General features: G+C 41.3%; 1 protein-coding gene across 1 annotated transcript in view; it reads right to left on the reverse strand.

Moving 5' to 3' along the window:
- Positions 1–23,810, reverse strand: part of TMEM132B (transmembrane protein 132B) — a 186,610-nt gene that overhangs the window by 72,757 nt on the left and 90,043 nt on the right. The window contains exon 4 of the mRNA XM_009880329.1: positions 4,966–5,152. Within this exon, the coding sequence (XP_009878631.1) occupies positions 4,966–5,152 (187 nt within the window). The remainder of the gene's footprint in view (positions 1–4,965; positions 5,153–23,810) is intronic.

The raw sequence follows: 23,810 nt of genomic DNA on the forward strand, positions 1-23,810 counted from the left end.
GAGCTATCACAAAATGCTCTAGCAGTTACAGGACAACGCATCTTCATATATTTTATGGGCCACAGTTCACAGAAAGTGATTTTAGGATGACTTGCAAAGTTGTACTTATAGAAGAATATACACACACATAGATGGTTTTCATTCATTTTCAAGTCCACTGTCCCTCCTAACAGGAGCCCAGCTGCACCGCTTCCGAGATTAAAGCAGCAGCACTCGGAAGGATTTCAGGGGTTCCTATGTTTTGAGCTTTGTGTTTTCTCAGCCTGCTGTCCAAAGAACTTGGAATTTCACTGCCCGTTCTAAAGCGATCTGAAAAAAAGTAACTAAGAAAGAAGAATATATTTCCCTACATACTTACAAATGGCTATCTTATAACACCTCATCGCAATACACATATTTTTATACCTCTACAGCAAGGCAAGAGGACAATTATGCATATATCCAATTTTCAGGCTCAGAAAGGGTGGATTTTCCAATTTAGCCTCATCCACAGAAACAAAACCTTCCAGGAACAAACTGCAGGCTCTTGGTATAAGCACTTTGGGAGACAAGTTAGTTTATAAACCAAAGACCAGGTAGGATAGGTACGTGAGGCCCAGAATCCTGCGTGTTCATCTCAGGGTAAGTCAATGAACATTGAATACTAGACAAAATAAACAATCTGTTTCTAAAATGGTGTAAATCACACACAGCAATACCATCTGGGATCAGATCCTACATGAGGCTGGAAACGGTGCCAGTGAGACATTAAGCACTTTGCACTCGGAATTGATTTTGAACTGGTGCTCTAGTCACCTGCTGAGAGGGATAAGGCCATGTTTGGGCTAAACAAAAACTGGGAGGTTGTTTTGTTTGTTTGTTTGTTTGGGGAGGGGAGGGGCATAGGCTGAAAGATATGGGCTGAAAGATACTTTTATGTCCTTTCACATCTCTAAACATTCCTCAAGTAAAACTGAATGTGTTTTCCCATACAACTCTGGGTGTACGCACACAGACTGGGTCGCCTCCTCTTCCACACTCCTCTCAGCATCTGGGAATGATGGAAATGACAGTATAGCTTAACAAGAGCATTCCCCACCATGTTCCATAACTGCCACAGGAGTGAAGCCTCCCAGCAGGCGTCTGATTTACAGGCAAAGACGTAAGAACTCCACAAAGAAAGGCGACCCTTACAGCAGCAGTAGGGTTATCACAGCTGTCACCCCAATCACCTCCTGAGAGCAGTCTAGGCTGCATGCACTTGTGATCACCCACCTTGATATTTTGTCTTTTCTTTGCCGTGCCAGGCCGGGATGGTCTGCATTCTCACGGCATCCTCTCTGTGCACTTTTCCACCGTGCACAGAGTCCACATTGCTCACCCAGGAAGTAGAGATATGACTTTCAGAAAGCAAATCCTAAATTACTGGACTGTGCTGTTTCCATCTGGATGTAGCTCCCTTAGAAATCCCAACTGTCTGGCCCTGTGCAGTTGTTGAAACTGGATGTTTCAATTAGAAGGATTCCAAGGAAGTGGGGAGAACTGTCAGATGATGCAGGAAGCGGGCCCTCTTTCAATATGAAATTTTGTTCTGTTTTCTCTCATTAGTGCAACCATTTTATTTACTTACATATTTTGAATGCACTGACTTTGGCAATAAATAACATTGAGATTTATTATATGGAGGATCATTCAAATGAAAATGGATAGTTTGGGAGGAATTCCCAATATTCCAAGACTGTATTTTAGTCTTCTTCCAAAAAATACGCAAATCACCCCAAGAAAACCACAGTATTTTTACAAGTATCATACAGAAGGAAGAACAGTTGGTTTTGCTACACTAAGTATTTCTACTTTTCTCACAAGCTAACAAGTTTCCAGTTACTTCCCAATGTCCCTATCAAGGCTTAAGAATGTCTCTCCCCTTTTAGTCACAGCATATAGGCATTGCAGTCTATCATAATGTTGTTTCAGCGAGTTATGTCGAATAAGCTCATCTCAGGAGCAGGCAGAGAGCACAGCCGACAGGTGCTACCCTGGCCAGGATTTCACCTGTAGGCTCTCCCTGCCCCTGCTTCCTTCTGTGCCTCTCAAAACAGTGCTCATTAATGCACTGCTGATTTGATACCAAAGGACTAGCCAAAAATAATCTCCAATATCAATTCATTACAGCAAGATTGTCTGCTCATAAGGAGCTATTTTTTGCTACATAATGCGCAAAAATCAGCTGTGTCTTCACTTAGAAAAACCCAAAAGCAATAAAACCAAAAAAAAAAAAAAGCCTTTCAAGCTTGCTACCAAATGTAAATGTTAAGAACATGAGATTTGATGTTAAGGGCTTCATAAACTCACTAAAGCAAAAAATCAGCTCTTTTCATCAGGCTATTATTCAAATGTTACCATGCAGTCTACCATATCTTTATCTAAAAAAAAAACCCAAGCTAGTAATGAGAAAAATATCCCGACCGCTATCTCCAGAGTCACCACAATGCAATGACAGAATAAATTATCTGCGGGCTCTTTCAGTTTTCTCCTGTTTGCTTAGGAAAGTAGCATGGAAAACAAAGATAAACTCATGACCAACTGCAGCAACAAACAGCAATATTCCAAACAGTATGGAAGAGGATGTCTTTATGTTAAAAGAACCGAAGTGGTCTACAGAAAGAGCTCCACACATTAAAGCTCATTTTTGTTTTGCAGGATTTCACAGCTCATTTCTCCTCCAGTAAGCTCTTACTGAATTCCACCTCAGTCTTCTTACTGGAAAGAAATTTTTTCTCTTCATGACACTGAGCTGCCCTTCTTCATGCAAATGCTGAATGAACCACCATGAGATTTTGGTAATCCCATCAAAATGTTCACTCTTGCAAATCAAGGACTAAATGTTTTGCTCAAACCTTACACTCTCCAAGGGACTCTATGTTTTCATCTGTAAACATTCAACGTCTACAATGAACCAGTGGATATGCTGAAAAGGAACAGCAAGTAATTTATGTTCAGTGCAATGGTAAACGCATGGAAACGCACCGGTTTCTGGACCCTTCTGTGATGCACTTCTGGGGTCCAAAATCCAGTAGATGACAAAACCGCTCTACAGATACCACCTGCACACAGAGGGAGACTGCCTTACCAATGAGCCAGGCAATTCCTGAAGAGGAATGTATGTTAAAACTCATTTAGTTCAGTCAGGAACTCTGGGCCTCGGGAACGTGTTTCTCTGAACCACACAGGATGATGCATAGAGCAGTTATTTTTTGCTCCTGACTGGGCAATGCAGTGCCAGAACCTGCACCAGTTAGTGACTGTTAAATGCAGCAGTGCTGCAAGTGGCAAACATAAGGGAAAGAAATGCAAATACAAGCTGTTGTGCCTGCCATTGCTGTCATCAATTCTCCTATCAGCCTTGGGCCAAGCCAGTCAAGTATGCTCACATGCAACAGCAAAGTAATAGCCCACATGAGACCCCCATTTAAGGACCAAGGTCATAAATTCAAAAAAGACGCTTTTTGCTTTACTCCATGGTTAGTTTACAATGACAAAGCATCAGAGATTAGATTAGCTCCTCTTTAAATTCAGGTTCAGCCTCAGATGTTGTCCAAGGACATTTAGAGACAGCTGAAGTGGCCAACATCTGCCATAACTGCAAAGAGATGAAGCGAAACCCTGGCAGAGACTGCAGCAAAGCTCTGATCCAACATTTACGATGGACTTTTGGGTTGGATTCACTTTTCTTTTCTATCTGTGGTGCTCTGCATGGCACAAACTCCATGCTATCCGTTTGAAACTGCCAATGATATGTGCAAGACTGTTCATGAACCACAGTCTGTCACTATTACAGCTGATTCACCTTGACTACTAATATTCCATCCACACAGAGCTTTGTTTCATCTCCTACATGCTTCAAAAAAAAGCACTAGAAGAAAATTCTCTACTGACTTTTCTGCATATAATTTCTCCTCTATCACTGGGCTGTCAGTACTGTAGCCTTTTGCAGCAGGAACTGGAAATCAGAATGATTTAGAGTGTTGTTTACCTTTACAAGCATCTTTCCTTGCTTCTGTGCTAGTAGGAACAGCTAGTGGTCATGCAGAGGAAGACACCAATATTTGTTGGTTATGTGGTGTAATAGAAAGAAAACCAGCACAGACTGACTCGGAAAGGAAGGGCAAATGTTCATGAGAAGTAACAAAAATTACCAGCGTTTCTGAGGGAACTGGTGTAACATCCAGGCTCTCTGACTGGTTCTCTAGTTTTACAGCAGAATATCCTCACTGAAATCACTGGTCATGTGTAAACTTAAAGCTCTAGTACTAAGAAGTCCATCAGGCCCAAAGGTAGACCACAGGTCCCTCCTAGAAAAGGTGTGTTAGATTTTAGAAGGAGATATTTCCTTTTTTTAAATAAACCATCAGCTTCGAGGTTTCTGCACACATACACCTTAAACTCTGCCTGGAAAATACGGCCAACACCTACATCTTGAGAAAGTATTTTGTCCTTTCTCTGTAACTCAGAATGGGCCTTTTATTAAATTGACACTTTGCAGGTCACTAGACTGTGTGGCTCTTTGGGGAAAAGCAAAGCAGAAAACAGTCCAGTTGTTTGGTTTAGCAATGAAGTTTCCCACACATGCATGCTAATTTATTTCATTGAAAATGTCCCAACTAATTGCAACATTTACCCTTAGAGCACATGCATGGCAGTCGCTTTAATACACCAGAAGACAATGGCTCCAAAGGAGCTATTACCATGTAGCAGGCCAATAATCCACAAATGGTAAAGGATTTTCACAAAAGACTCAAATGGTTTCCAAGGAGCCATTATGGCATATCAGGTAAATAAAATATTACTGAAATGTATTTTTTGCATTTAAATCACTTGCAGCAGGTGCATAGGAAGTAGCACATAATAAACCGGCTCACATTCCCTTGAATACTAACGAGAATCAACGGAAGCATTTAGCAAAAAGAAGAAGCAGCAAGTTCTTACCATCGCAAGAGGAACAATCCCCACAAACATCGTTCGGCTGACAAAGATCTCAGAGACCACCAGTTCGCTCAAGGAGTCATCTCGAGGGTATTCCACCTGCCAGGTAATTTGCTGGGCCCCCGCCAGGCTGCTAGTGTTGTCGATCTCAAAGTCCATCTGCAGGATCTCATAGGACGACATGTTTGCTCTGGAAAAAAACAACCAACAAAATTGCCCACAACATCAGTAGGATGTTAACAACAAAATGTATGTTGATTTCTCTTTTCTATTCACCAGAAGATTTACCATTAAATTCAACATGCAGACTTGAAGACACCAACAGAAACCTAAATCAAACTACACATTGGGAAACAACTGTACTTTATAGACAAGGTGACACTATATCTTTTAGCTTCCTGAAATGGAGGTATTTTTCCCATTAAACTCAGGCATTCATTCTCCATTACCACAATGAACTTAGAGAATAAGCCCTAAACCCTGGGAACTGCATTGCACAGATGTTGCTAAATTATTTAATGTAGCTCCAAAACAACGGAATACTTGGCCATTCCTCATGCTGTATCAGAAATGAGCTCTTGGGCAGCGGGGGAAAGTCTTTCAAACCCAAACTTGTCTTTATCACAGTGAAAAAATGGATGTGCAGAAATTATACATGACAAAAAAATGTGAGGTACATTAGCCTTATTTTCAATTCATGAAAACATTCTTCTCGTCAGTGGTGCAGACTTGTAATTATATGGCTATCATTATATATTTCTCCTGTGGAAATAAAAATTTAAAGGTAAAGAAATGGATGTAAATGCATAGCACTCAGAACTGTATTTAAAAGTTACTTCTGCTTCTTTTGTTAACAACAACACGTAGCACTCTCTTCTGGTCCAACACTATGTAAATATTAATAATTAATCCTCAGGTTAGAAAGACAGATCTTTTCTTCATGTTACAGAGAAGAAAACAGACACCGAGATTTAACCAACAGCACTCGGCATATCCGCAGCAGGAACCTATTCAGAAAACAGACCTTTGCTCATCCGGCACTTTACTTCCACAAAGATTAAGGTACTTCACAAAGCAGCATACACATTCCTGCCCCAGTTTCCCAGACAGACACCTGCAGCGTGGAGACCTGATGCAGCTTACAAAACACGGAGGTGGGATGGAAAGGCTGCTTAATCATATTCCATTGAAGAGACAACCGATGCTATCAATATTACTCAAGTTTCAGGGTACGTGCTCATAAAATAAGTTGAAAACTGAATTTGCAGCATGTTAGGCTGTTCTGTAGCGACTTGAATGTGCTCTTGCTGCGAGCATGAGAGAGCTTGTTCCTGACCTAGGGACGTGTCCTGTGCTTGCAGGCACCCCTCAGGAACGACCTGCCCTCTGTAACTTCACCCTCTGTCCTGTCCCACAGTACATTATTTGTGTGCCCTTACCCTGAAGTAGTGACTCCAAGAGCTGCGTTCATAGAAAGTTTCAGCCTGCCGCTACAAAGAACAGAGACTGAAAACATCCTTTTCCTCTTCCCAACTGCACAGAGGCAGAATCTGGTTTTGCCATATGTTTTTGAAGGCGCATTGTAAAGGAAAAAAAATCTGAACAGGAATTATTGATTTTCATGTTTTCTTTCTGACAACAAACAACACAAACATATGCTTCAATGCCTGGAGGATAAATATTTTCCACGCTGACAGAAGATAATACGCACCTCCAGGCAAAACTAGAAGCTACTAAGGAATCTTTTGGGTGGGCAACCAGACAATCAGCAAAAACCTTTTAAGACAAATATTATTGCACAATACTAGGGATGTAATTAAACTATTTCTGTTAAAAACATAACCACTGTGGGCACCACGATGGAGTACTCAACTTCACAGTTTTCTGTGTATCACTTCTGGCAGTTTGTGTTATCTAAATTACATAAAATTAATTTGCTCACAACACAGAAATAAAATTTAGAGATGAGCTTTACACTAACTATGGATCTAGACAGTGGGCCCGTCAAGGTATGTTTAGATCTATAATTTAGGTTCAATCTGTTCAAGTCAATAGTTGCCACTCAGAAAAACAGCCACGAGTGGCTTCAAATTCGGAACAAAACCACCGATGGAGGGCTGTGCTTTAGATTCGCAAGTTGAATAATATGTCAGGTTAGTCTGCACTGATAAATCCATTCCACACATCCCACTGACTGGCACTTCTTTGAACTCGGTCCATCATGCCTTCAATTATTCCCTTCCTGTTTTTCCTTTCAAACATCCAAAAAGTAACCATAATAGCGGTATTACATTTTTAAGACAGTCTGAGACTCAGATCTCCCTAAGAAAAGCATGTGTGTGCCTTGCCTATATAGCAAGCTGAAGTAATTGCCAGGGAGTAAAATGACTCTTGTGCCTGTAAATATGCAAAGCCCTTCACCGCATCCTTAGCACAGCTGTGTAGCTATAAAAGACATAACTTTCATTTAAAAGCAGACATGGTTATACACTGCTGGATTAGAAACGAGTCCGCGTGCATCTAGAAAAGAGCAGCAACTCACGTACATAAACCTTCCTCAGATCTAACTAATATTAACGTATGAACTAAAGCAAAGCTGATTTCTCAGGTCTCCCAGGACCCAGGGCTTACTAGGTCCTGGTTCCAACGAGAATCTTTATCATCACCTGGAAAAGCAATATGGCTTGTCAAATGTTTTCTGCTTGGTCTCAGAAGCAAACCATGTAGCATGACATACTAATATTGATTAGGGAAGGATCCACTTCTTTTCACTGGGACTTTTCCTGAAAGAGGTGGACTTACTGTATCTAACCATCTTTCACTTACAGAGTTTCTCCAGTGAGTGTACAGCTTTAGCAAACTAGTATTCAACCTTCTGGACTCCTTTATTCACCAGCAGGTTTCCAGTTACCTTCAGAACACGTCAATGAATTGTCTCTAAAATTACGGTCTCCCTTTTTTCCTCTTTAGGACAAAGATTCAGCCTTCAAGCAATGCCAAGTGTTGCAGTATCTGGGACACAGAGTACCCCACGGACTAATCCACCCTCTTTGTTCCAAGTCTCTTCCGAGGCTACAACTATGATGAATCCGTGATAAAACCTGAAAAGTGCATTTCTTTCTTGCTCAGACTAGTGCCTTCCTACTGGCCACTGCATCTCTTACCCTACAGGGGCTTCTTTCCTAGCGGGAAGATTGGTACTATATTCATAATTCCTGCAATTTATTAACTATCCTCTATAATACCATGTGGGAGACCACTGCCTTTTTCTACTAAAATTGATGGAGGTTGCTAAAGTAAAACCAGAGATAAATTAAACCATAATCAAGACCTTAAAGGTTAGCATTTACTTATGTCAGCTCCATTAGCTGATAAATCCACATTGCAACACCTGTATATAAATTTCTCTCCCGGCTATGCAGCATTACACTATAACCCCTTTTAAAAGAAGTCGTTCCACCCTGCCAAGGCAAATCTTCAGCTTTTAGTCTGATTTGTAGCTGGTGGCCAATATGTTGGTCTTTGTAGTCACTGTCGATCTGCAACTGCCTGGTGAAGACAAAACGCTACCAGTGGGAAAATCCACTAGCAGAGAAGACAACGACTGTAACTCATGCTGTTATCAGCCATTAAATCCCGCTAAACCAAACTTCATCCTATAAAGATTTTTCAGGTTTTTCTTGAGACTTATTCCATTTTTCTCTTAAATAAGTTTGCACAATTGGGAAGAGTCTGATGGAATCCAAGGACTATAAATCATTTCTCCTTTCCACATCTTTCTTCTCTTTTTAGTTAAATATTTCTATTGTCCAGTGAATTCTTTTCCCTGTTTAGAAGGATTTTGCCAAACCCTAGTTTAGAGGAGCAATAAAAAATAAAAAGTCAAAATTACTTTTATAAAAAAAGATTATTTCCTGCAAGCACAAGGAAAAGACCTTATAATTTTAGGCAGCTGGCATGCTTGCTAATAAGTCCATTTCTATGGAAATGAGTTCATAACTATTAATTTTGCCTGCTCCTGATCTATTCTTGATGAGCCTTTCAAATTTAGAAAAGCGCTTCATGATTCTCTCAATTTGGTAATTACTAACTCCCTTTGATGAATCCAGCCCAGTGTTTCAGACATGAGACATTCATTACACATTTTTCTTTCTGGTGAGAGGAGAAAAAGAAACCATGGGCTTGGATTTATTTCCTCTCGCAAACTCCAGTAAGTAGGCCCTCTTCTTCAACTTGCAATTTATAATCCTACTTGTGTACTTTCACAATACTGCCTCTGTTAGGTGCTAGAACCCCCAAAACCTTGAGATTTCTGCACAATTTCTTGTCGTCTAGCTTCACCTATCTTTAACGGGTTCAAATCAGGTCCCCAACAGCCCAGTGAAGCTTTGTAACATACACGGTCTTTATTCTGTACCCAGCAGTTAGTAGGCATGCTTGTGATCCCAACCTGGAATACAGGAGAACAGAGTTTTAGCACAGAACAGAGAGAACAGTAAATCCAGGCCAAATAAAGCCAACTCCAGCTCCAACTGACTCCAGAGTAAGAGAATGTTGCTAAGTCCCAGCACTGTCCTGCAACGGACACATCTGGGCGCGCGGCTGCGGGCGTGCGGAGCCCAAGCGCCTTGCTCGGCTTGCCAAGGTGAACCTGAAGGATTGATTTCCTCTGGATGTGCATTAAGCCATAAAGGAGTGAGCACTCCACCCAGAGGCAAAGCCTCTCCGCAGTTCAAAACCCTCTCCCAGTGGAACAAATCATCGGCTGCACAAACCACCAGAAAAATAAGGCCTGGGTTTCAAGTGCTCCTAAGCACCTTTGAGAACTCTTGCATTACCGCATTCAGATGCTTTGTAAAGATTCACACCGGTTTTGGAGGGCTATCTATCATGTTACCTTGTTACATGTATTCCAATTGATTTTCTTCCTGAATCTGCTAGTCTATGCAAAGAGCAGGAAAAATACATACATTTTAAATCTGAATCTAAAAAAAAATCCAATATCAGATTTTGTTTCTCTACATTTATTACCTTATTAGGCATTTCTATGGAACTGCATAGGCTTTTTTTCCCCAAAATAATAGATTACTGTGCAGGTCCATCACAGCCCTCATGTTAGAGGTTTTAACACAAACTACAAAATCACCTGGTTTTGAAAGAATACTAAATTTAATTTATTCCTAATTTTTGTCTAAGACAAACATGGAATTATTGAATTAAGTACTGGAATGATACACAGTGATTGATGTTATGACGGCACTGACAGTCTAAATAGTTAGTAGTTACCTTATATAAACAAATGTCTATTATTGGCTATTAAGAAAGATTTACATTGCTAACCAAACTGAAGAGCCTGCCCTATGTATTTTTAGAGAGAATGAAATATGCAGAATGCCACAGTGAAGGATGACAGTGGTGGGCACTCTGCAGCACGTTCGGCTGGGTGCGCCACTGGCGCACGGAGGGTTTGCTGGCTCACGCTGCCGGTTCATCCAACAATTCAGTTGATAAAAGTCAGACCCTTCTATTAGTGCAGTTGACTATTACAGGAAATCATGAGTTTCATTCATTCATAAAATAATGTTTTCAGTAAATGGCAATCTGTTTATGAGGCCTACAGCAGTGTAAATAAAACTAAAAAAAAATGGAGCAGACACTAGGTACTTGAAAATAATAAAATATCTGGTAGCATGTTGCTTGAGAATCTTTTCAAGGTTAATAATGGTCAATTCATTCTCTCTGACAAATTGTCACCAAATTCAATAAGAACAGGATTACATAAGCAAGGTACATTAGTTTATAAAATATTTCAGTAATACAGGTCTCACTCCTTTGATCTCAAGAGGATTAATTTCATAAGTACAGTTTACTGAAGAGCAAACACTTAGAAGAGGAGACTTTTCAACGACTGATTGGAAATGCTCAAGCCCCTAATTCCCTGCTGAAGTCAAATGAAGCAGCAGACGGCCAGGACCTCTTGGGGAAAAGATGCAGATTGAAGGTCCTGACCTTCTCCCCCTAAGGAAATTAAGATCCCAGCAGCCCAAGATGAAGGAAATGAGAGCAAATACCTACTGATGGAGCAGCATCCAGTTTCTGAATTATGAAGGTTTGCATACTGCCAGCCCTTATACTTTGCTGAGTGCCGCTTTCTTGAATGCGGGCGCTGGCTAACAGGAACTGGCAGCAGCTGACACCTTTAAAGCCAGCGTATCTTCTAGCAGCTACAACATCCTTAATAAGCACAGATCCTACTTGAGAACAACCTACTGGGCTGAAATGGCTACACCTCATGTTAAATATGAACTTTGACTTGATAATGGATGTTAAAACTTAAACCCGTTTCTCCCAGCATATATCATTTTCATTAGGCTGTAAGGACGCAAAGCTGGGTACGCCTGGAAGGAGCCTCCTCACACTGCTCTGCCAGGGCACTTTGCTGAGAAAGGGCCTCATCCTGAAGAGCGCTGGAGCCCGGCGAACATTAGCACAGGTGTCCCTGTCGGGCACTGCAGTGTGGATGAACATCCCTAGAAGGCAGGGCAAACTACCTGTGCATTCGGAGGATTTCTGCAAGCTTTTGCATCAACATGAAAATGTTCAGATGACACAGTGCCACCGCTCCTTACGGCGTAGCCCCCAGAAGCTTTTGTTCAGCTGAGGGAAAGTGGACAGTTGGGGTTGCACGGAAGGCACAAACACTTGAAAAGAGCCCTGCTCACTCTTCTTCTGTGACACAGCATAGAAGTGCAAGGCAGAAGTCCCAAAAATTGGACAAAGGCAGGATGGATGGCAGGTTGCAAGTAAACCTGCAGGGACGGGAAAAGTTTGCTTGGTTTCCTCTTGTGAAAAGTTTGCTTGGTTTCTTCTTGTGATGCATTTCAAAATTGCAATTTATAATTTGCTCTGTTGTCTAGCAGAGAACTTGCTCTGTTGTCCAGTTTACTTTATACCATTTATACCAATGCTTTTTCAAAACATTTCTTGGTGCCTGCTCTTGTTTTTCTTTCACTGCCATAAAAATGCATGCTCTCCACAGATGCATGGGTAATGTACATGGCTAGAAAGGATAAAACCAAGCTGCTAAATCTGTTAAAAATGTATGGATTGACACGGCACTCTGTAATAATCCAGTAAAAGCCATAAAAACAATAAGAAAATATTTTTGTTCAGAACACACCACCAAGACCAGATATTATTCATGTTATTTTGCTTAGCCAACATTTTCCCACAACTGAAAACAATAAATCTAGATAATGAGCAAACCTTTTAAACTCTTCAGCGTCTTCCACTGCCAATTCACAACTGTGCTGCTCACTAACAACTTGCAATAACTTTCACTTTATTTGATTTTATCAACATCATCATGACAACCCTAGAGACAACTGAGACGATTGCTTCAATTACTTTTATTTGCTTCCACCCTTGTGACAGTGTACAGAAAATCTTCTGGTAAAGGAGTCCATAGATACTATTTTAGTTAACCTTTAACAAAACAGTACTTTCAGGACTAAATTCAGTACAGGTGTAATTGGTGCACTCCAGTGGTAACATGTATTGCTGGGCCCTGGAACTCCATTCGTTCCTTTTGAAACAGCATGGAATCTTTTGGGGTTTAAAAAAGCATTTTGATTGCACTGGAATATTTTCCTGACTGCTATTTAGAACCTCTTTATTGCTGTGCTCTGTATTTCTTAAAATAAAGCTTCTCTGCCAGGAGAAAGCATCTTGCTGGGGAATATCACAACCACATCCAGTAAGAAATTGGGGCCAGGGTTTAGCTGATGTTGGATGCAAATATAGAGGAAGCTATTGTTGTTTAAAAAATAAGAATGATTTTATGATGAAAGATTTATGCTGAATCCTAAGCAGTTAATAAATATCAACAGCCCAAATGGTGCTTATAATTTTCTTTAACTATTCGGAAATTCTTACATATTTACATACCATAATCACATGGTGTATTTTCAACATTGCTGTGCAAGCAGCTGAAATATTTTATAAAGCAGAGACGGATTTTTAAAGAACCAATGACTGAAAATTCAAGATAATAAATCCAGTGATACAAGAACTTTTTTACAATGCAGAAACTCTCATACAAAGACCCTCCACAGACTCTCAAAAGACCTTTCAAAGAACAAGAATACAACTCTGGGAGCCACTTCTTTACCAGCCTGTGCTGCAGCTGAAAAACCCAAGGCATGGGTATCTTCAGCCAAGCTGCGTGTAAAGTCAATGCAGCAAACATTTCACTTGACCTCAAAGAGAACAGAGTGGATGGTCAGGGGCATCCAGAGACTCGATGCTGGAGACAGGGAATAAACCTTAAAAGTCACCTGGCTGGAAATCCTTGGTGACACACTGCAATGCAATGGGACAAACTCTACGTCTGTCTATAATGCCACCACATAACAGCCAAAGAAATGAGTTTCCTGCAGGTAATTAAGCAGAAGAAAAAAGCCACTCGTCAAATTCAGCTCCTCCACTATTCCAACACTAGGTTATTGGCTACCAGCTCAGCATAGCTGAAGATGCTTCATTCAGTGCCTTGCCCTTCCCCAGCCAACTATGAAATGGAAGACATCAACAGTTTAATTTACCTGTACGTTCTTCCAAATTTATTGTGGGTCTGAGGAAGAGTGACTCTACATGACAGCTCCTGAACTCATACAATTATGCAAGGCTCTTGCATTTTCTATTTACAAATACATACACAGCTTCCTTACCTTCCTAGGCAGGAGCTTGGGGAAGTGACCTGGGTGCACCCTAACGGCTCAAACCACATTTCCAACAACATGTTGCGTTGGCATTTTAAACACCTCATGATTTTTGTATGCCTGGCATTAACACTAAGTGATCAGACTCTTTTGTACACACCAAGTGCATCAGAAAAGAAAACACTAGACCTAGGAGAAAGTTACTAGCAATCCATTTGCCGTTTTGATTTCAGAATTACAATCGAGGCTGACAGCTGGATCTCCTTGGGGAGAAAAATCAACCAGAGGGGATCTAAAGTTGCAAACTCCCCACGAGCTGAATTGATGAATGAAAGGAAAAGGGAGACAAGCTGCAGACTGTGACATGAGTATACCTAATGTGCTGGAGGATATACGAAAACGGTTACAAATGCTGCTCTCCTCTTGAGAATTTAAAAAGCCTAATTCAACACCTTTTGAACTTAATCCTTTGCTTAATGGGCAGACAGTGTAAACGAGTAAATAACAGAATGCCAAGCAGCTAGCAAGGACAATGGGAAATTATTAAACAGTTGGGTTTTTTCCCTTTCTAAAGCTTGCTAAGAGCACACAGAACTCATGAGTCTGCTGTAGAAGCTATTATAGTACCACCTGCATGAAATAATTAAAGAACAAATCAAAATAGGAACATGGGCAAGAATTATTTTATTCCTCCTACATTCTCTTCAGATTTAAACAAGATGAAGCATCTAATGAATTGGACCTAGTTTTCTGTGAGTCTAATGTACTCTTAGATGGAGAGATTATGTGCAGGGTGTCCTGTGGCTAATTCACACTTCTGCAAAGAAATAAATGGCCATGACAACATCCTCAAAGAAGTTACAGCAGGGAACAGTGTAGCCCATTACCATTAACACAAACGGGACCTCCTCTCCAGGCTTCCCTGAGAGACAGACGGTGGGCATAAAATTGTTTTATTTTATAGGCTGATAATTACGTTTTTAAAAAGTTAAGCTTTTCCTCTCACTGTTGATACCCACTGAACAGAGAGTAAAAACGTGAAAGTGAAACTGGCATATGAACATCAGTTTCCCATGTTTTAATTAATAAACAAGATTAATTCATCCAGCTGAGCAAACAGAGGGTAGATCGGGGTCTGCATTCAGCATATGAACAGAAAGAGCCATCTGCAGTAATTCTATGTATCTCCACCCTTTGCTAGTTGAGATCAGCTTAAAGTCCTGATCTTCACAACAAAACTAAAAGCAAAACGGAAACAAGCAGTTGTAATGTCAGTCGCTCCATTAAAAGCCTATTTTTGTCCTAAAAATGAATCCAAACTTCCCTAGAAGTGCAAAGATAACTCCAAATAACAAAAAGCAGAGGGACAGATTTAATATTTCTCTTTTTAAAAATCATTCCACAATTACTTTCTACTGGCATGAAAGTAAGGTCAACACAAGGGTCAGCACTTAATGTCTCTAGGTCACCTTTTCAAAGGGTAATCACTACTTCGCCACACTTGCAAGACAGTGATTTCCCAACACGTGATGAATTCAAATGTAGTGACAGTTAATGGGGGGCTGCTGGGACACCGCTCAGAGCTAAGGTCATACCATGAATAAATGAGTTCAGGCACAAGTGAGTAATAAGTGAGGTTAATTCATTTAGGCTCTGAAAAAGAATAATTAGAAATGGAAACGGGAGAAGTGGTGTTCCAGCCCACCTTCCCCACTCCCTGGTTATATGATATAACGTCCCCCCAGGACTTCATTTCAGTGAATTTCCTCAGCAGTAAAGGCTTTGACAACCCGGGGGCGGAATGGGGCTGAGTGTCCCGGAGGAGCTGCGGGCCAGTGCCGCCAGGCCAGGCGCCTGCCCCGCTGGGCAGAGTCACCGCCGAGGCTATCGCACCCAGGACCTCCCCTCTTTCCTCGGGGAGTCTGAGCAATACATGGCCCAAACGGAACAGTAACAAAAATACTGGTGCGGTGGATATGATGTTATATTGACTCCCTTGTTACCCACTGTAATAGTCACACAATTTGGGGATTGGTTTGCTTTTTCATTTTCCTTGCTACAATTAAAAACGTTACCTAAGCCAAAATACCAGCTGTCATGAAGAACAAAGAGTCAGATAAAAGGATTTCTAGGAAACGAAGGCAGGTTCCTACAAGCACTGCAAATCACACTAAGCTTCATAAAAGAGCCCTCACATTAAGGGTTAAAGTAAAGCAGAATTTACAAAATCATCTTCCTTCTATTCCTCTCTTTCCTGAATCTTTTCAGGATTTCATAATCCCTTCCTTCCCCCTGCCCCCCTCCCAGCTCCCTTCCTCTTGTACAAGAATATGTTCAGCCCTGGAAAATTGTTTAGCTGAAATCCTTAGATTTTGTCAAGTCCTGGCATTCTTTGAGACAGCTGTATTTACACCCATTGCTGGTGGGTAGTCATGCTGGAAGCAATTAGCTTTCATGCTTTTTCAATATCCCCTTTCAAAAACTTTGAGATCCCTCATTGCTATTGATTTAGATGTAGAGAAGCACAGAAAAAAAAAAAAGAAAAGAGTTCATCCATATGCCGAGCTCCTTTAGTCTAATTCAAAAGCAGCAAACTCCAGCTCCCCACCACGGAACGTGCCTCCACAGCCCCGTTCCCAGCTCATCAGTGAAAACGCTCAAAGGCCTTGAAAACCATCACCACAACACTCAAAGCCCGCAGCTTCCAACACTGCTGGGTCCAGGAAGGGTTCCAGGAGCCAGCAGCCATCTCTCATTTAGATCGACAGGTTGCATTTCAGCATCTCTGCTGAGTTTGACAACACTTTCAAGTGTGTCCTTAATATTTCTTCTAAGAGAAAATCTGTCACTGGTGGACTACTTAAAAGAAAGAAGAAAAAAAAAGAAATGGAAAGAAAAACATGGTATAAGACAGTAGCTAAATGTATACTGATTGCAGTAATTGGATCCATTCCTCTGTCGGAAAGTCTTGTATTGTATTTCTAATATGCGCTGATAAGTGCATTCACAACATGATTAACTGCCTCCAGACAAGAATGGCTATTATGTTTAACAGACTGATTAGCAAGTGACAGAGCTGCAAACTGTACTCCTAGTAAATTGGCTGCTTTTAAATTACAGCAGCTTTTTTATGGTTCCATTTTTAAAATGCAATGGTTTGTTACACATATGCAATGTAATTCCTATCTGACAATAAGTAATAGAGGATACTGAGCTTTTAACTTGTAATCTTCAGATCTCAATTAAAGCATTGCTCATTTTCTTTTTAATTACAGTGAAATCTGCACCATACATGGCCCTCATTAGGCAGCATCCTGTCTTAAACGTCTCTCAAAACCTACCCTTTTTTAAACCCCACAGGAACAGTGATTCTAGTCCACCTCTTAGAAGTTCTACCTTATTTAAGCCACCGTTTTTGCTGGTTCTGTAAGCAGGCAAAAAAAAAGACAGGATTTATTGTAGTCTTCCCAGCATTTTATTAATTCCCTCTTCTTACTGCTACGGGCACCTTTCCCATGGACTTTCACAGAAGGCCCAGTGACCTCAGAGCCGGGCAAAGGGAAGAAGTGCCGGGTCTGTGCCGCCAACAGCCCACTCGCCTCCTGGAACAGAAATCAAAGCAGAGACCTCAAGCCCTCAGCTCAGACTTGCCACGCCATAAGGCACGTCCCTGCAATAGCCAGGACTGTTTATACCTCAAGTGAAACAAGCTCCTCATTAATTCCCTGTATTTTATAACAACAAATGGTAGGATTTAGGCACACAGTTCCTTGCAGCGCTTCTGAAAATCCTGCCATCAAATGTGTGGTTCTGTTTTTGTTGATTGCTCTTATTTTTATCGCTGTAACATATGAGAGCACCAGTCTTGGATTTGGGCCCTCTATGTATTTCATACAAACGCAAATATAAAGACAGTCCTGACCCCAGTGAGCTTGCGGTCCACAAGACCGAGACAGAAAAGAGATACAACAATCTGCACCAATTTAAATTCATACAGAAAGCACAAACCCTTTAAGTACAAATTTATCTAGAGACTTCCAAGCTCAATGACATCATGTACTTCAAACCAGCTTATTTATAACATAAAGCTCAGTATAACTTGTAAGGAGATAGAATAAATCAATTTGCTCTATCACAGAACTTCATCAGATACAATACAGATGGCTCTGCTACCGTGGTTAAAAATAACCTACACATTTTTAAATCAGCTCAAGGCATTTATCAAATTAGGAAACTGGTGGAGGAGGATGTTGTCTAGCTTGTATACAGTAATGAGAATATGCACCCAGCAGTTTGGTGCTTTTATTCATCTTATCTCAGGTGTTCATAATTTTATTCTGGACAGTCAGTTGAATTGGGAGAATTCAGTGTCCCAAATCATTTACCTTTGCTAAATAGCAGGACAGAACAACTTGGAAGTTGTTTATTGAATGTAGATAAGAGGGGAGGGGGGGAAATCATCCAAACGGCAACCTGATTGTAGAACAGAACATAAAACACTTCAGTAACAAAACCATTGTAAAGCAAACCTGGCCTCCTGGCTGAGCAGTCCAACACTTCATGCTGGATAAAAAAGGATGATGGGAACGAACAGACCCCGAGAGGTAAGCCCTATAGCGATTTAATTGTCGGGGAGATTGCACCATAGAAGTGGCCCTGTAGATCCTGGCATCCTCCTGCACAGTCCTCAACCAGTCAGCTTGTGTTTCCCAGCTGATCTGCACCAGGCAGGGAGACAGAGTGCAAAACACCCCACAGCCCTGCAAATAATACTGTTTGAAGAATGAAATTCATTTGTTTCTCAGCTTTTACCGCTCTTGTTCTCACATTCCACCCACAGAGGGAAAATTAGGTGTTGATGTTTGCTCAGGATTTATTTACTAAAGGAGTTACTGCAAGATTTTTGAAGGACCTCTGTCCAGCTCTTCCCACTGGAAGGAAAACCACGATGCCCCAGCGTTTCTGGAGAGAGCGGACAAAAAGCAGCAAGAACATTTCAGAATGTGTATGCCCAAAGAGGCAGGATCATTCTCTACGCTGGAAAAAGAATCCAGTTCATGTGTAACCCCTTCAAATCGAGGAGGGAGAGCTCAGGCTGTGACCACTTCTTTTTTTTTTTTTTTTTCAAACCAGGTATAATAAGCTCCTGGGTCAGCCAGAGCTTCGACATCCACTGCCTATGATTTTTCTTCATAATGAGCTCCCTAAAGAAGACCAAAAGCCTTTGTAACTCAAATAAAGCCAGATTTCATCACAATAAACCTCAAATATGTAACTTACGAAACGAGGAAAACTCAGAGCAGCTAGATCAAACAGAAGAGAAATAAAAAGGCTTATACCCTGCTCTCCCCCTAGATCATGGAGTCACTGCAGGCGGGTCCTCCACGCTTGGCCCCAGCTAACCCAGAGACTTCCTGAGCTGCGGCAAACCCTGCCCTATACCTGGCGGTCCACAGACAGATCCCTCCATGCCCTCCCATAGCTGGATGCTCCTGCTCCCCTGTGAGTCTCTGCACCAGCTGCCGGTGACCAACTCCATGGGGCAGCCCCTCTACCTGGGGGGTTCCTTCCTTCCAGGAAGGTCCTCCCTTCCCTGGGAGATTTTATGCAGAGCATGCTCAAGCCTCACCGCGAGCTCACTGCTTTGAGCCCCCTTATTGAATTATAATGATGGCCTCCCAGTTCAGCGTCCAGGTCGCTCTTGGGGTCAAAACACTGACCTAAGTAAGCTCTACTAATTATTTGACCAAGAAGTATCTAGGAGATTCCTCCCTAGAGTAGATGTTCAATGTCCAGGGCAGGACCACATAGGAAGTTTAACTCTCTGAAGTCCATGTGAGCTTTACAGCTGCTTTTGGTAGGCAGAAGACGAAGATCTATCTGTATCTAAATCCAATCATTTTTCCTGAAGAGGACCATAAATTAACAAAAGTAATAATCAAAGCAGAATAAATTCTGGCTAGAATAACAAGTTCAAAGTTTACTTCTGCCTTTACAAGATAAATTTAAGAAAAACAAGATACCATTAGAATTCATTAGATATACACTTTAGACCTATTGCTTATTAAAGTATATATTAGCTGTTCCCTACTACTTCAATTTATTAGCTGCACCATGCCCATATTTTGTTTTCAAGAGGATGACAACAGCACATCTAATTATATGAATGCTTCTGCAGGTTATAACTGAAAATAAGATCATTTGATAAACTGCTTTGATAAGGATTCAAACACATACTAGGAGAAGGCAGCGACACCCATCCCTTCTAGTTTTGCTCCTTTGCAGTGGCCTCAGAAATGCACAGAAATTGCTTCTCTTCTCCTCTTGCTCATTTAAAGTCCACCTCTGTTCCCCAAGATAACCACTGTTCTTTGCAGCATCCCTCTCCATGCTGCTTCCCTGGCATTTCACCTCCATTTCCCTTTTCATTGCCATTTGGCAACCCTTTGATGCCAACCCCATCTCGTCATCCCAGCTTTCTCACCTCTTTGCTATTCCAGCAGCACCACCAGATGCCCTTGGCTTGGCGCTCTTCACCACACTCTACAATGTCATTTATAATCACCATTACCAAACTGCAGCTTTCTGAAACACTTAGTAACTGTCACCCAGAGTACAGAGGATCCTAACCGCAGAGGGAAACGCCACCAAGAAGCACAAGAAACTGCGTAAGCGAAACAGGGTGAAGGATCAACAGTAATCCTCAATATCGTATCAGAATTTAGGGTAATCTTTATCAGCTCACTTTCTAATGATGACTTTAGAGACAGCAGCAAACACAAGTGCCCTACCTTGACCACAAAAATAAAGTGAATTACTATTAGTGCAATTAACATGGACAATAAGACATGTAAAAAAATTACAGTTTTTTTTTCCTGCTTTGGGAAGCTGCTAAATAAACAGCACCTAAATCTTGTACCATGGGTCAAATTTAGCTTTAGACATAGCTTTGGTCTGAAGAGCAGGAGGGGTGCTTTTTTAAAAAAGAAATCCATTTTCAAAAATTACCTCTGAAAGACAAAAAAACCTTAAGGGTATTTTCCTCTGTTCATAAGCTGAATATTGAAACTGGGTTACAAGAGAAAATCAACCTCTACCATGTTTCTCACAACGTGGTATTAAACAGTATTCTTAGGTTTCTGTGTTATATTTGGGTTTAAATTGCTTTTAACACAGGAACATCAGGTTAATGAGTTTCATCCAGTTTGACTGGAGGCACTGAAGCAGATGTTGCACGTGTATAAGTCTGCTTCTTTTAAAGAATAAAGTAATTCCTATTATTTATTTTGGGGTGAAACAATTACATCTTCAGCATAGGACCATGGAACAATCGAGAAAGTCTGGCAATCCTGATACACTGAAACACGAGAGGAGAGGGGGAAGAATTTATAAAAAGAATGAGAGATTTCAGAAATCAAGGGAATTTTTTTCAAGTGAAGAATCAGAGGGAAAAGAGACTGGGAATTTATTTATTTAAAAAAAGAATAAATCAGTACTTTCCAGCACCCCTTTTTATTCAAACCTTTTGCCTTCAGAAGCCCAATGCTTCAAAGTACTTCTCATCAGGGCAGCATATAAACAAAGCAGACTGTGGGAGGTAGGTGTAGATTATCAGCTTTAGCTGCAAGACTTGTACTTCTGCATATCATTATCAGCAGAGGCAATGCAAAAAAGCAGAAAAACCTTTAAAATCAGGAAGCAGACTTGAAGCCAGTCTATAGAGCAGTTTACTAACACCTGTTTTCAAAGTGTCTTAATACTAGGCGGTTTTACCATTTGTGAGTGATTGCAGGAGCTATTACTTTAAATTAATTTAAAATAAAACAATTTTCAATTTGAAAGTTAAAATGTGAGTGTTCCAAGGAGACCTACAGAGCAGGAGAAACAAGAGAAAGGCTCCTTTCCCCTTACACAGTACTTGAAGTCACATTGCTTTTAAACTACCTTGATACTGCTCTGTACAAACTGTTTGCATTTGGCTTGTGGGACTGAGAACACAAAGTCTTTGTGGAACCAGTCTAAGGTTGAAGTTTCATTTTCTTGGAGTCCCCGCTCCTCAATTTTTTTTCCTTGTTTCCTAGACTTTACTTCTCTATTACCTTCCCCTAAAAAAACCATTTCCTGTTAGTGAAAAGCAGCATATTGTGAGCTGCAATGTTGGATTTGGTGAGATGTCTCCAAAGCACCCTTTCAATTCACTGAGAACAAGCCCCCTCCATCCTCTCCTTTCAGAAGAAAACAGGGGCCCATGTCCCATACAGGTGACACAATCTGTTTGGGACATGAGGGCTTCGTCTCCAGGTCGGCCCCCAGGAGCACCAGATCAAGCTCCTCGGCATGAAGCAGAGACATAGTGTCTAGCTCTTTGGCCACAGCCCTGCCCAGGTCCTGCCGTGGAAGCAGGGTGGCATGGAGAATGCAAATAGTCCACTTGGGCAAGGACCATCTCTTTTCCCTCCCTCTGCTTCAAGTCTTATTTACCAAGCATCCAAGGCCCGACTGGAAACCTGCTTCTAGACATGAAAGAATCACGATAGGAAAAAACTGCAAGAAGATCAATCACACAAATGTCTAGTGAATAACCCAGCAGGCCACAATGTTTCTTTGGAGATCTGCAAGCAGCCAAGAGATGACAATACTCTAATTAAACCAGCGAGCTGCAAAATGTATCCAAAAGGCTTTCCTTCCCATCCAGCCCCTGCTCAGATACTAGGCAATGAAGTAAACATCAAGTTGCACTGGGAGTTGTTTCCATAAAGAAAATACAGATAATGAGGCATCCCTAAAAACTCTTCTTTTTTTTTTTTCTTTTAATTTAAAATTGAGAGGACCATGTGAATAAACGGGATGGTGTCTGAGGCAAAAGGACAGATGGTTCTGCTCCCAGAGCGATGCACAAAACCGAGGCTTATTACAAGCCTTTTATTTTACTTAGGGCTTTTTTATTTACCCTTCTTTCTCTCTTCACTCATCTATTCATCTACCCATTGGAGTACTGAAAATTCAAGTTCTTGTTCTTCTGATTCATATTCAAATCGAAACACATACAAGCACACAGCAGAGCTTTCACAGTAAAAGTTTGAAGAGTTTTGTTGTGGAATTTTTTTTTTTTTTTAAGTGTATAACAAGCCAATTACAGAGGCTGAATCAGTACCTTTTAGATGAATACACAGGAAATGAGAGGAACATGGCACTGGTGACACATCTTCCAGCCTGAACTCCCTGGAACATGTGGTATATGCTATTATTTTATGTATAATGAGTAACTTGTAATGTGTTTATCTCATCAAGAAAACCACTTTTCCCCTCACTTTTGCATTCCCTGGATGCTTAATGAAGTGGTTTTGCTTTTGATGAAGGTAAATGCATAAATAATCTCTTCAGAACAATTCTGTGCTTTGGTCATGGTCTCTGTAGATGCACTCATGTCCTCAGCTGCCAAGAAAAAACAGCCGAGGCCACCTGCTTCAAAGGCCAGCAGGTACGGGAGATTTCCCATAAAGCAGAGTAATCAGACAAAGCCTGATGCTGCTCTCATTCTTGAAGACATGTACAACGTTATTTCCTTTATACTCAGTCCCCATTCAGTTACACCCTCCGAGATCCCACTCGTACAAGAGAGCGGGTTTGATCCTGCCCAGGCTGGGCAGCAGCCGCACACCCTCACAACGGCCCTCGTGCTCCCCAACACAAGCTGCGCCCTGCAGCACCCTTCGGTGCCAACGTCTCAGAGCACGGAGGAAAGAGACGGTTCCGCGGTACGGAGCACGTCGGCCTCTCTGCAGGGAGTCCCAGTCAGATACCAGAACGCCAGATCTCTCTGGCCCTCCAGCTGATGCACTTGCTACAACTAAAATACTCTTGCAGACTTTAAGGTGACCCGGAGAGTCAATGGGAAAGGTTTTTCCATCTAGAATTATTGACCCAGCAGAGAAAACAGGAACCAAGTATGGCAACGTCATGCTGGGATCAAGCTTTTTAATGGTTTTGTTGAATGGATTTCAATTGAAACATTTCAGAGTAGTCCAATAAAATGAAACACTCCAATTCAGAGCAAATTTAGGCACTGCATTAATAGTTTCCTGGCTGAACACTGAACACTTGCATAAAAGCTAGGAGATCCTGGATTTC

The sequence above is a fragment of the Charadrius vociferus genome, unplaced genomic scaffold (genome assembly GCF_000708025.1).
Source record: "Charadrius vociferus isolate BGI_N301 unplaced genomic scaffold, ASM70802v2 scaffold332, whole genome shotgun sequence".
Classification (NCBI taxonomy): Eukaryota; Metazoa; Chordata; class Aves; order Charadriiformes; family Charadriidae; genus Charadrius; species Charadrius vociferus.